Source organism: Apodemus sylvaticus, chromosome X (assembly GCF_947179515.1).
Source record: "Apodemus sylvaticus chromosome X, mApoSyl1.1, whole genome shotgun sequence".
Lineage (NCBI taxonomy): Eukaryota > Metazoa > Chordata > Mammalia > Rodentia > Muridae > Apodemus > Apodemus sylvaticus.
The window spans coordinates 112329595-112343145 of record NC_067495.1 but is presented as its reverse complement, the minus strand read 5'-3'; the positions used below and the strand labels follow the sequence as shown (position 1 = coordinate 112343145).

General features: G+C 41.8%; 2 protein-coding genes across 4 annotated transcripts; one reads left to right on the top strand and one right to left on the bottom strand.

Annotated features, from left to right (window-relative positions):
- Positions 1-1527: 1527 nt before the first annotated feature.
- Positions 1528-2739, top strand: LOC127675117 (testin-like). The gene has a single exon (XM_052171083.1). The coding sequence runs from the start codon at positions 1528-1530 to the stop codon at positions 2737-2739; it is 1212 nt and encodes a 403-aa protein (XP_052027043.1).
- Positions 2740-12094: 9355 nt separating this feature from the next.
- Positions 12095-12587, bottom strand: LOC127674994 (sorting nexin-3-like). Of its 3 annotated transcripts, none has more exons than XM_052170877.1 (2): positions 12432-12587; positions 12095-12335 (listed from the first exon to the last, which is right to left on the bottom strand). In XM_052170877.1, exons 1-2 carry the CDS (start codon positions 12585-12587, stop codon positions 12099-12101), a joined length of 393 nt encoding a protein of 130 aa, XP_052026837.1. In that variant the 3' UTR covers positions 12095-12098. The 3 variants fall into 3 exon arrangements, with proteins under 3 accessions (XP_052026837.1, XP_052026836.1, XP_052026838.1); XM_052170878.1 differs by having other exon boundaries at positions 12102-12206; positions 12332-12587; XM_052170876.1 differs by having other exon boundaries at positions 12095-12587.
- Positions 12588-13551: the final 964 nt, after the last annotated feature.

Sequence of the window (13551 nt, the reverse complement as noted above, 5' to 3'; positions counted from 1 at the left end):
TTATACCTTTTAATATTCTTTGTATCTTCTGTGCATTTAGTGTGTTGATTATTATGTGATGGGAGGATTTTCTTTTCTTCTCCAATCTATTCTGTGTTCTGTAAGCTTCTTGTACATTTATGGTCATCTCTTTCCTTAGGTTGAGGTAGTTTTCTATGATTTTGTTAAACATGTTTATGGGGCCTTGGAACTAGGATTCCTCACTCTCTTTTGTTCTTATCATTCTTAGGTTTGATCTTTTCATTGTGTCCTGCATGTCCTGGATGTTTTGGGTTAGGAGTTTGCTTTTGTTTTTGTTTTTGTTTTTGTTTTTGTTTTTTGCAATTTGTATTTTCTTTGACTGTTAAGTCAATACTTTCTATGCCTGAGATTAGCTCTTATCATCTATTATATTCTGTTAGTGATACAATCATCTGTAGCTCCTGATCACTTTCCTAGGTTTTCCATCTTCAGAGTTACCTATATTTTTGTTTTCTTTATTTTTTTCTATTTCTAACGACAGTTTTGCTCAATTCCTTCACCTGTTTGATTGTGTTCTCGTGTATTTCTTTATGAGATTTTTTTTGTTTCTTCTTTAAGGGCTTCTACCTGTTTGCCTGTGTTTTCTTTTATTTCTTTATGGGAATTATTTAAACGCCTCTAGCATATTAATGAGATGGGATTTTAGGTCAGAATCTTGCTTTTTCTGGTGTGTTAAGGCTTGCAGTGGTAGGAGAACTGGGTTTTGATGGCACCAAATTATATTGGCTTCTGTTGCTTATCTTCTTGTGTTTGCCTTTCACTATCTGGTTATCTCTGGTGTTAACTGGCATCAGCATCATGGACTGGAGCCTTTCCCACTTTGGAGACAGGTAGAGCTCGCTGACCTGGGCTAAATCAGGTCTCTGAGGAGGCAGACAGTTATATTTCTTTTTAAAAAGACCTACTATAACTCTGGTTAGAGCAGGGCCCCTGTGCCTCCTGTAAGACAGACAGGCTGTTGAGTATGGGAGAAGGACAGGAGCACTGATCTGCCCTGAGTATAGTTAGAGCAGATAGGTGTCACATCCACTGGGCTCTGTGGAAGTCCCTGCTCAAGCAGGCTTTTGTTTGGCTTGGTTTGGTTTAGTTTTTTTTTTTTTTTTTCTGTTAAAATCATGTTTGGTTCTACTGTAGTTCTCTGAGCAATCAAGTTTCCAAATCCTGGCCATCTAGACCATATTGGACATGGGCTTTCTTTTACTTCTTGGCCTTCAATTTAGACCAGTCATTGGATGGCCACTCCCTCGAGTTCTAAACTACCATTGTCCCTGAATATCTTGCAGGCTGCACAAGGTGTGAGTCATATATGCATGTATATATGGATTTGCAACCTCCATTTACAAACTTGGTGTCTTAGTTCAAGAAACAATGTGAAACTCATAGAAGGTTTGTTTTAAAGTCATATCAACAGGAACATAATGTGGAATTAAGTGTGTTTTATTATAATTTTTAATAATTAAAATTTTATAATAATAGATTCCCTTTTGCTCCCCCCACCCCCAAGAAATGGACTTAGGTCAAAAGCAAGGATTGGGAGCCCCCTGTCTAAAATGCAAAGAGAACTGTCCAGGATTTGAGCTACATTACTGGAAAAAAATATGTTGTAACTGCAAATGTGGGCAAGAAGAGCATGATATATTCCAGAGCAATGAAGAGGAGAGAAAAGTGGGGAGACTCTTTGAAGACACCAAGTATACCAACCTGTTCACCAAGCTGAAATCAAATAAAACTCCCACATACAAACAGAAAGTTATGAAAACAGCCAATCCAACTGATGACAAGAAGAACCCCTCCATCAATACTGTTACCTATGAGTGGGCTCCTCCTGTCAAGAACCCGGAACTGGTCAGGAAGTATATGCAGATGCTACCTAAGGAGAAGCAGCCAGTGTCAGGTTCAGAGGGGGCACAGTACCTGAAGAAGCAGCTGGCGAAGCAGCTCCCTGCATATGACCAGGACCCTTCTAAGTGCCATGAATTATCTCCCAAAGAGGTAAAGGAAATGAAGCAGTTTGTGAAGAAATATAAGAGTGAGGCTCTGGGAGTGGGTGACGTGAAACTTCTCTCTGAGTTGAATGCTCAAGGTGACAAGGTGGACAACCCTGCTGGAGACAAAAACACCCCAGGAGCAGTGGGCTCCAACAAGATCCAATATTCCTGTTACTGCTGCAAACACACCATGAAGGAAGGAGACCCAGCCATCTTTGCTGAAAGGGCTGGCTATGATAAACTCTGGCACCCAGCTTGTTTTATCTGCAGCACCTGTGGGGAACTCCTGGTCCACATGATTTACTTCTGGAAGAACGGGAATCTATACTGTGGCAGACATTACTGCGACAGTGAGAAGTCTCGATGTGCTGGCTGTGATGAGCTGATATTCAGCAATGAATACACACAAGCAGAAGACCAAAATTGGCATCTGAAACACTTCTGCTGCTTTGAGTGCAACAGCGTCTTGGCAGGAAAAATATATGTTATGGTCAGTGACAAGCCTGTGTGCAAGCCCTGCTACATGAAGAAACATACTGTAGTGTGTCATGGATGCCACAATGCCATCGACCCAGAAGAGCAGAGAGTAACCTACAATAACTTCAGCTGGCATGAGTCCACGGAGTGCTTCTTATGCTCCTGCTGCAGCAAGAGTCTTATCAGGCAGAAGTTCATACCTGTAGAAGGGATGGTTTTCTGCTCCATGGAGTGTAAGGATCTGATGTCCTAAAAGGAGTGTATCAAGCAGTATGGAACTATAGCTGTCCACAGTAGCCTATAGTTCATGATCAATTTCACTTTGAAATAAAAGAAAAAAATAAACTACATAACAAATGAGAAGATTTTGTCCAATATTTTTTCCTTTTTTAATCTTAAGAATTTTGTATGTCTTAAATTTAAATGACTGCCTTAATTGCATGATTTGAAGAAAATGATGTCAGCTCAGTGAATTTCTTCTGGCAGAAAGCATTGTTCATAATGTGTGTTCTAATGCCTAAGCCTTTGCATCCCCTAATTGAGGCAGAGAGGTCTCTTCTTACTGCACCTCTCTCTATTAACATTACCTCTGTGCTCTCTTTTGTAATCTAGTGACCTCCATCTGTGGCACTGGATATTTTGTACCTATATGGTTGGAACAATATGAGCACTTTGCTCTTAGAAGTTTTCTTTTTGTCCAAAGCATAAAAGTAGGCCATTAATTTAGTTTTTGAAACCCAAAGAATATGTATAGGTTTTGTACACAGGGAATTATACTTTCTGCTGATGTCACCTGTCTTTTATGCTTTGATTCAATTTTGTTGCATTATTCACAGTGTTACCTTATAGATACTATTTTGTGCTCTCTCAGCTTGTTGTCTTTGCTTGTGCCCTCTCATATAAGCAAGTTCTTATCCTAGGCAGTAATGTCTAACTGACATTAAAGGAACCTGTTATTTGAGCCCCTCACTCAGGGTGCATCAGGGTTTACTTTCTCCTCGACTATATTTAGAATATATCAGCCCTCCTATAAATTAGGATATATAATTTTATATAATAAATACTATATATTTTATCATATACAATTTTATATCCTAAATATGGCTATGTCTCTAAGACTCCGGGGGCCCTGGAAGAACCAAAGTTTCTATATTGCTAGGCCCCTTCCACCTGGGTAGACACTTAGCCATGCTGATGCTGCTTGTTGGTACCAGCTCCCCTTATCTTGTTCAATGACAGCTACTATACTGTTAACAATGTAAGGTCAGCCAAATTAGCTGCTGGCTGGGGCAGAAGAGCTTCACTAGGTACTGTATCACGCCAGCGTTAGATCTCTGGGGGTGCAAACCGCCAGGGGTCTGCCTGCACTCAGGAACTGAGCACATAGGAGGTTCATCTGCCAGACCTCCTGGCATGGGGTCTGTGTACTGCCTGGAGACCAGCAAAGGGAGAGAATCCCCGTGGCCATATTCACTGCCTGCTGGAGCAGAAGAGCTTCACTACTTACAGTATCACCCTTAGCGTTAGACCTCTGGGGGTGCAAACCACCAGGGGCCTGCCTGCGTTCAGAAACTGAGCTTATAGGCAGTTTGTCTGCCAGACCTCCAGGCGTGGGGCCTGTGTCCTGCCTGGAGACCAGCAAAGGGAGAGAACCCCTCAGCCATATCCGCTGCTTCAGAAGCAGAAGAGCTTCACTAGGTACTGTATCACCCTGAGCTTTAGATCCCTGGCAGTGCAAACCACCAGGGGTCTGCCTGTGCTCAGAAACTGAGCACATAGTAGGTTCATCTGCCAGACCTCTGGGCGTGGGGCCTGTGTCCTGCCTGGAGACCTGCACAGGGAGAGAAGTTCTGCGGCCATATTTGCAGCCTGCCAGAGCAGAAGAGTTTCATTAGGTACTGTATTACCCTAAGCTTTAGATCTCTTGGGGTGCAAGCCACCAGGGGACTGCCTGCACTCAGGAACAGAGCACATAGGTGGTTTGTCTGCCAGTCCACCGGCATGGGGCCTGTGTCCTGCCTGGAGACCAGCAGAGGGAGAGAAGCCCTGCGGTCATATTCTCTGCCTGCTGGAGTAGAAGCACGTCACTAGGTACTGTATCACCCCAAGCTTTAGATCTCTGGGGGTGCAAACAGCCAGAGGTCTGCCTGAGCCCAGGACCTGAGCACACAGGTGGTTCATCTCCCAGCTGGTTGGTCGTGGGGCCTGTATCCTTTGCAGAGAACAGCAGAGGGAGCTACTCCCATGGCCATCTTTGTGGGCTGCCAGGGCAGAAAAACATGACTAGGTACTGTATTATCCTGAGCTTAAGATCTCTGGGGGTGCAAATCTCCAGGGGTCTGCCTGCATTCAGGACCTGAGAACATAGGCGGTTTATCTGCAAGCCGGTCGGTCGTGGGGCCTGTATCCTACATGAGAATCAACAGAGGGAGTGACCCCACACACACCATCTTTGTTCCATATCAGAGCAGTCTGGGAACAACTGGTTCACCTTGAAAACCCAAGTATAACATTGCTTGAGGCAAAACTGAGCAGGGCTCCAAAGGCACAAAAGAGGAAGGCAGAATATCAGTAATCTGTGCCAGAGGAAACCCAGTCATCCAATGTCACAGAAATAGCCCTAAAGTTCCACAATAGGTTGTGGCACCAGCCAGTGACAATAAGACCATCTAACACCAGTGAGAACTAGATGGCTAAAGGTAAGCATAGGAACGTTGCTAACAGAAACCAAGGCATTATGGCAGCATCTGAACCCAGTTCTCCAACAATAACAAGTCCTGGACACCCCAACACACCAGAAAAAACAAGAGTTGGATTTAAAAACACTGGTAAGGATGCTGTTAGAGGAACACATGAAGGACATAAATAAATCTCTTAAATAAATTCAGGAGAAAAATGATCAAAAGCTAGAAGCCCTTCAAGGGAAACACAAAAATCACTTAAAGAAATTCAGGAAAATATGGGTCAGAAGTTTGTAGCCAATAAGGAGGAAATGCAAAATTCACTTAAAAAAATACAGGAGAAGTTTGATCAACAGGCAGAAGTCATGAAAGAGAAAACACAAAAATCTCTCAAAGTATTAGAGGAAAACACAAACAAGCAAATGATGGAACTGAGCAAAAACGTCCAGGATCTGAAAACAGAAGTAGAAACAACTAAGAAAGCACAAATGGAGACATCTTTGGAGATAGAAAACCTTGGGAAGGAATCAGGGACCATAGATGCAAATATCAACAACAGAATACAAGAGATAGAAGAATCTCAGATGCCAAAGATACCATAGAAACCAAGGACTCAACAGTAAAAGAAAGTGCAAAAAGCTTGTAACCCAAAACATCCAGGAAACCCAGGACACAATGAAAAAGCCAAATCTAAGGGTTATGGGCATTGATGAGAGTGAAGATTTACAACTTAAAAAGCCAGCAAATATCTTCAACAAAATTATGGAATAAAACTTCCCTAACCTAAAGAGAGAGATATCCATGAATATACAAGAAGCCTACAGAACTCCAAACAGACTGGACCAGAACAGAAATACCTCCTGTCACATAATAATCAAAACCCCAAATGTACTAAACAAAGAGAGAATACTTAGGGCAGTAAGAGAAAAAGGACAAGCAATATATAAAGGAAGACTTCTCACCAGAGACCATGAAAGCTAGAAAATACTGGGCAGAGCTCATGCAGACTCTAAGAGAACACAAATGCCAGCCAAGACTACTATACCCAGCGAAACTCTCAATCACTATAGATGGAGAAACCAATATATTCCATGACAAAACAAAATTTACACAATATCTTTCCACAAACCCAGCCCGACAAAGGATAATTGGGGGGAAACACCATTATGATGAGTGAAACTATACCCTGGAAAAAGCAGGATATTAAGCTTCTTTCATCAAACCCAAAAGAAGATAACCACACTAGTATAAAATTAACATCAAAAATGATGGGAAGCAATAACCACTACTCCTTAATATCTCTTAACATCAATGGACTCAATTCCCCAATAAAAAGACATAGACTAACAGACTGGTTACAAAAACAGGACCCTACATTTTGCTGCATACAGGAAACACATCTCAGTGTCAAAGACAAAAACTACCTTAGAGTAAAAGGCTGGAAGACAATTCTAGAAGCAAATGGTCTCAGGAAACAAGCCGGAGTTGCCATTCTAATATCAGATAAAATTGACTTTCAAACTAATGTCATCAAAAGAAACATGGAAGGTCACTTCTTGCTGGTCAAAGGAAAAATCTAACAAGAAGAACTCTCAATCCTGAACACCTATGCTCCAAACACAAGGGCGCCCTCATTCATAAAAGAAACGTTACTAAAGCTCAAAGCACACATTGCACCTAACACAATAATTGTGGGTGACTTCAACACTCCACTCTCATCAATGGACCGATCAGGAAAACAGAACCTAAACAGGGAGACAATGAAACTAATTGAAGCTTTGGACCAATTGGATTTAATAGATATATAGAGAACTTTTCATCCCAAAGCAAAAGATTATACCTTTTTCTTAGCACCTCATCGTACCTTCTCCAAAATCGATGATATAGCTTGTCACAAGAAAGACCTCAGCAAATATAAGATGATTGAAACAGTCCCATTCCTCCTATCAGATCACTATGGAGTAAAAGTGGTATTTAATAACAATAAAAACAGAAAGCTCACATATACATGGAAACTGAACAATACTCAATGATACCTTGGTAAAGGAAGAAACAAAGAAAGAAATCAAAGATTTTTTTAGAATTGAAGGCACCGCATGCACAAATCTATGGGACACAATGAAGGCAGTGCTAAGAGAAAAATTCATAGCTTTGAGTGCCTCCAAAAAGAAATTCGAGAGAATAGAAGATTAATGGAACAACTGAAAGCCCTAGAACAAAAAGAAGCTAATTCACCCAGGAGGAGGAGAAGACAGGAAATCATCAAAATTAGAGCTGAAATCAATCAAGTAGAAACCAAGAGAACCATACAAAGACTCAACAAAATCAGGAGCTGGTTCTTTGAAAATATCAACAAGATAGATAAACCCTTAGCCAGACTAACCAAAGGGCACAGAGAAAGTATCCAAATTAACATAATTAGAAATGAAAAGGGAGATATAACAACAGAAACTGAGGAAATTCAAAAAATCATTAGATCCTACTACAAAAGCCTATGCTCAACACAACTGGAGAATCTGGAGGAAATGGACAGTTTCCTAGACAGATATCCAAAACTAAATCAGTATCAAATAGATGATCTAAACAGTCCCATAACACCTGAAGAAATAAAAAGGGTCATAGAATGTCTCCCAACCAAAAAAAGCCTGGAACCAGATTGTTTCAGTGCAGAATTCTATCAGACCTTCATAGAAGATCTAACACCAATACTCTTCAAACTATTCCACAAAATAGAAACAGAAGGAACACTACCTAACTCGTTCTACGATTCCACAATTACGCTGATACCAAAACCACACAAAGATCCAACAAAGAAAGTGAACTTCAGGCCAATTTCCCTTATGAATATTAATGCAAAAATACTTAATAAAATTCTTGTGAACTGAATCCAAGAACACATCAAAACAATCATCCACCAGGATCAAGTCGGCTTCATCCCAGGGATGCAGGGATGGTTCAACATAAGGAAATCCATTAATGCAATCCACTACATAAACAAACTCAAAGAAAAAAACCACATGGTCATTTCATTAGATGCTGAAAAGGCATTTGACAAAATTCAGCATCCTTTCATGCTAAAAGTCTTGGAAAGGACAGGAATTCAAGGCCCATATCTAAACATAGTAAAAGCAATATACAGCAAACCGGTAGTCAACATCAAACTAAATGGAGAGAAACCTCTCTCCATATCTTTTTAATATAGTTTTTGAAGTCCTAGCTAGAGCAATTAGACAACATTAGGAGGTTAAAGGGTTACAATTTTGAAAGGAAGAAGTCAAACTATCACTATGTGCAGATGATATGATAGTATACTTAGGTGACCCAAAAAACTCTACTAAAGAACTCCTAAAGCTGATAAACAACTTCAGCAAAGTGGCTGGCTACAAAATCAACTCAAGCAAATCAGTAGCCTTTATATACTCAAAGGATAAGCAGACTGAGAAAGAAATTAGGGAAATGACACCTTTCACAATAGCCACAAACAGCATAAAGTATCTTGGGGTGACTCTAACCAAACAAGTGAAAGGCCTATATGACAAGAACTTCAGATCTCTGAATCAAAGAAGATCTCAGAAAATGGAAAAAAAAATCTTCCATGCTCATGGATTGGCAGGATTAATATAGTTAAAATGGCCATCTTGCCAAAGGCAATCTACAGATTCAATGCAATCCCCATCAAAATCCCAACCCAATTCTTCATAGAGGTAGAAAGAGCAATGCTCAAATTTATCTGGAATAACAAAAATCCCAGGATAGCTAAACCTATTCTCAACAGTAAAAGAACTTCAGGGGCATTCAGTATCCCAGACCTCAAACTTTACTACAGAGCAATAGTGATAAAAACTGCATGGTATTGGTACAATGTCAGGCAAGTGGATCAATGGAATAGGATTGAAGACCCAGAAATGAACCAACACACCTATGGTCTCTTGATCTTCGACAAAGGAGCTGAATGCATCCAGTGGGAAAAAGATAGTCTTTTCAACAAATGGTGCTGGTTCAATTGGAGGTTAGCATGAAGAAGAATGTGAACCGATCCATTCTTATCTCCTTGTACTAAGCTCAACTCCAAATGGATCAAGGCCCTCCACATAAAACTTGACACGCTGAAACTAATAGAAAAGAAACTGTGGAAGACCCTTGAGGACATGGGCACAGGTGAAAAGTTCCTGATTAGAATACCAATAGCTTATGCTCTAAGATCAAGAATTGACAAATGGGACCTCATAAGACTACAAAGTTTCTGTAAGGCAAAGGACACTGTCAAAAGGACAAAATGTCAACCAACAGATTGGGAAAGGATATTCACCAACCCTAAATCTGACAGAGGGCTAATATCTAATATATACAGAGAACTCAAGAAGGTAGAACCTAGAGAACCATATAACCCCATTAAAAAGTGGGGTACCGAACTAAACAAAGATTTTTCACATGAAGAACTTCGGAGGGCTGAGAAACACCTTAAGAAATGCTCAACATCATTAATCATTAGAGAAATGCAAATCAAAACAACCCTGAGATTTCACCTCACACCAGTCAGAATGGCTTAAGATCAAAAACTCAGGAGACAGCAGTTGCTGGCGAGGATGTGGAGAAAGAGGAACACTCCTCCACTGCTGGTGGCATTGTAAAATGGTGCAACCACTTTGGAAATCCGTCTGGTAGTTCCTCAAAATACTGGGCATGGCACTTCCCGTGGAGCCTGCTATACCACTCCTGGGCATATACCCAGAGGATTCCCCAGCATGTAATAAGGACACATGCTCTTCGATGTGCATTGCAGCCCTACTTGTAGTTGGCAGAAGCTGGAAAAAAACCAGGTGTCCCTCAACAGAGTAATGGATACAAAAAATGTGGTATATTTACACAATGGAGAACGATTCAGCCATTAGAAACAATGAATTCATGAAATTCGTAGACAAAAGGATGGAGCTGGAGAACATCATACATTGTGAGGTAACCCAGTCTCAAAAGATCAGTTATGGTATGCACTCACTGATAAATGGATAATAACCTAGAAACTTGGAATGCCCAAGAAATAATCCACATATTAAATGATGTCCAAAAAGAACAGAGGAGTGGCCCCTGGTTCTGGAAAGACTCATTGCAACAGTATAGGGTGATACCAGAACAGGGAAGTGAGAAGGAGTTGATGGAGGAACAGGGGGAGGGAAGAGGGCTTATGGGACTTGCAGGGAGTGGGGACCCAGAAAATGGGAAATCATTTGAAATGTAAATAAAGAGTACATCGAATAAAAAAAAATTAAAAAAAAAAAAAAACAATGTAAGGTTCTTCCCCTCTGCTGTAATTAAACAACCAGGGAGCCACCCAACCTTGTCACATCTCAGCTTCATACCTTGCATGAGTTAATAGAAGCCCCTATATATGTTCAGCATAAGCAGTCTGTCTGAAGCCCTCTAGGAAAGACAGGTGCTTTTCCACTGAAGTCACCCTAGGCAACCATTTTGAGAAATGCATACCCCAGTCAGGCTGTAGCTTTAGCAAGAGCATCTGTTCCCTGGAAATTTTATTATTTGCTTGTTTGTTTTTGTTTGTTTGTTTTGTTTTAGCATTGTTTCCTTCCTTCCTTCTTTCCTTCTTTCTTCCTTCCTTCCTTCTCTCTGTCCTTCCTTCCTTCCTTCCTTCCTTCTTTCCTTCCTTCCTTCCTTTCTTTCTTTCTTACTTTCTTTTTGCTTTTGAGACAGGGTTGTACTGTATAGCCTTGGCTGTTCTGAGAATTCACTCTGTATTCCAGGCTGACCTAGAACTCAGAGATCCTGCTGTCTTTACCTGCTGGGTGCCAGGATTAAAGGTGTGTGCAGCCACCACCCAATTTAAAGGCTATTTTTTTCATTTATTCACTTTACATTCCAATCACAGGCCTCTTTGCTCCTCTCCTCCTAGTCCCACACTTACAAATTAGTCCCCCAATACTGCATTCCCTTCTCTTTAGTATAGGGGAATCTTCTTTGTGTCTTCCCCCGTCTTCAGACAGCTAGTCCCAGCAGGACTAAGGATACCCTCTTCTGCTGAGTCCCAACCATCCAGTCAAGCCAGAAGAAGGGAATTTATTTCAATTTTTGAGATTGTGATATATTTTTTCTCCTTCTCTTTCTCCCTTCAGACCCTCCCATATATCACTCCATTCTCTTACCATTACCATTCTCTCTTTTGGGTAGAAGCTCCTGTCTCAATGAGTTGTAAAATACCTGCCCTAGAATATTCCTTCTCAAGGAGCTACTGAAAAACACCTATCTAATATTTTTTAATAGAACAGTCCCTTGTTTCAGCACATTAGTGACCAATTAAAGGGACAAACTCAAAGTTTCTCATCAGCTAAGCCAACAACTTCAGAAAGATCATCTAGAGCCATGCTTCAGTGCCTGGAATACGCCTAGCTCCTGTATTCCTGAGAGTGTGGTAAATGGTTTAAATATACACCCCTCTGTCAATACTCATCCCTATTGCTTTGATGCTCTGCAGCCTGGAGTTTGTGTTCCTGCCATTGTCACTCAAAACTACCATATAATTGTTGTTGATTTACAGTATCATATTCCTTTACATCGAGTGATAAAGGTGTGCTTTTTCACGGCCTACTTTTCTTTTTTCTATTTTTTTATTGAATATGATCTTCATTTACATTTCAAATGCTAAAACCTCTCCCAGTTTCCCCCTCCCTGAAAACCCCAAACCCCTCCTCCCATCCCCTGCCTCCATATATATGCCCCTCCACCGGAACCCACTCCCACATCCCCCTCCCCTTGATTTCCCTTTGTTGGGGCATCTATTGAGCTTTCACCAGACCAAGGACCACTCCTCCCACTGATGCCCAACAAGGCCTTCCTCTGCTGCCAGGAGCCAAACTGACTTTACTTTTTGTTTAGAGTTCATTTTAAAGATAGGCTTGGTTTTGACTTTTCCTTGCCAAACTCAGGCATGTCTTATTTTAGATGGTGTATAGCTTTTTTCTATAATTTCATCCTGTAAAAACATGTGAAGACAATGTTCATTCTGGGCCAGAGGATGACCAGCGACCTTGTTTATGAACTGTTCCAGCCCTTGCTTCCTTTCCTCGATGAAATTGTCATCACATATTCCATCGTCTCCTCTAAAAGGAAGCTGCCACAAAAAATGCTTTCCGAGGGAGCGGGAAACTACAACCTTGCTCTCTCTTTCCAGTTCACTTCGAAGCCACTCAAAGTCACTGTATCTTCTTCTAACAGTAGATTCCATCAGCTTGAAGATAGGAAGATTTGTCTTGACCCTGATCTCATAGGTGGTGAAACGGCCCCGCCCAAACCCTGAGGTCTGCTGATTGCTCCTGTCCATCTTCAGGAAGTTGCTGGGCGGCCTGTAGATGTCATTCCGGTTCTGTGGCTTGGTGATGAGCAGCCAGGTGTCCACTACAGTCTCCGCCATTTCGCTATCGCTGCGGCAGCTGTGGGCTCCTCTCCACCACCCACGCCACCGCCCTCTGTGGGGACTCCGTGCTGGCTCTCTCGTGCTGCGCAGCAAACGGAGGCGGCGAATGAACACATAGGACAGGTGGGCCAATTGCCCCACGGCGCTCGTGTTGCGGCCTTGGGCCCTGGCAGAGCATGTCCCGCGGAGATCTTGGCCGCCTGGCTGCACCCAGGATGGCCCCCACCTCGAGCAGCCAGAGCTGCGGACAAGTCAAAGGAAAATTCAAAACCCAAGCCTATCTTTAAAATAACTCTAAACAAAAAGTAAAGTCAGTTTGGCTCCTGGCACTCTGCCACATTTTTGGCTGGAACCATGTGTACCCTTTGGTTGCTGGTTTAGTCCCTGGGAGTCCTGTGAGATCTGAGTGGCCCCTGAGTAGTCTGTTGCTGCGCCAATACCATGCAGTTTTTAACACTATTGCTCTGTAGTATTGTGTCTTAGTCAGGGTTTCTATTCCTGCACAAACATCATGACCAAGAAGCAAGTTGGGTCTGCCCGCCAGAGCTCTCTGTCCTCCTGCAGGCAAAATGGCAGCCAGCGGCGCGCGCGCAGGCCTGAGCAAGAACTTCAAGACTCTGAAGAAGGAAATGGAAGAAGACCTCAAAAAATGGGAAAACCTCTCATGCTCATGGATCGGTAGAATCAATATAGTTAAAATGGACATTTTGCCTAAAGCACTATACAGATTCAATGCAATACCCATCAAAATCCCAACTCAATTCTTCACAGAGTTAGAAAGAGCAATTATCAATTTCATCTGGAACAACAAAAAACCCAGGATAGCTAAAACTATTCTCAGCAACAAAAGAAAATCTGGGGGAATCAGTATCCCTGACCTCAAGCAATACTACAGAGCAATAGTGTTAAAAACTGCATGGTATTGGTACAGTGACAGGCAGGAGGATCAATGGAACAGGAT

Coding starts and splice junctions, on each gene's coding strand:
- LOC127674994 (XM_052170876.1), bottom strand. CDS start 12,587: ATGGCGGAGACTGTAGTGGACACCTGGCTGCTCATCACCAAGCCACAG.
- LOC127675117 (XM_052171083.1), top strand. CDS start 1,528: ATGGACTTAGGTCAAAAGCAAGGATTGGGAGCCCCCTGTCTAAAATGC.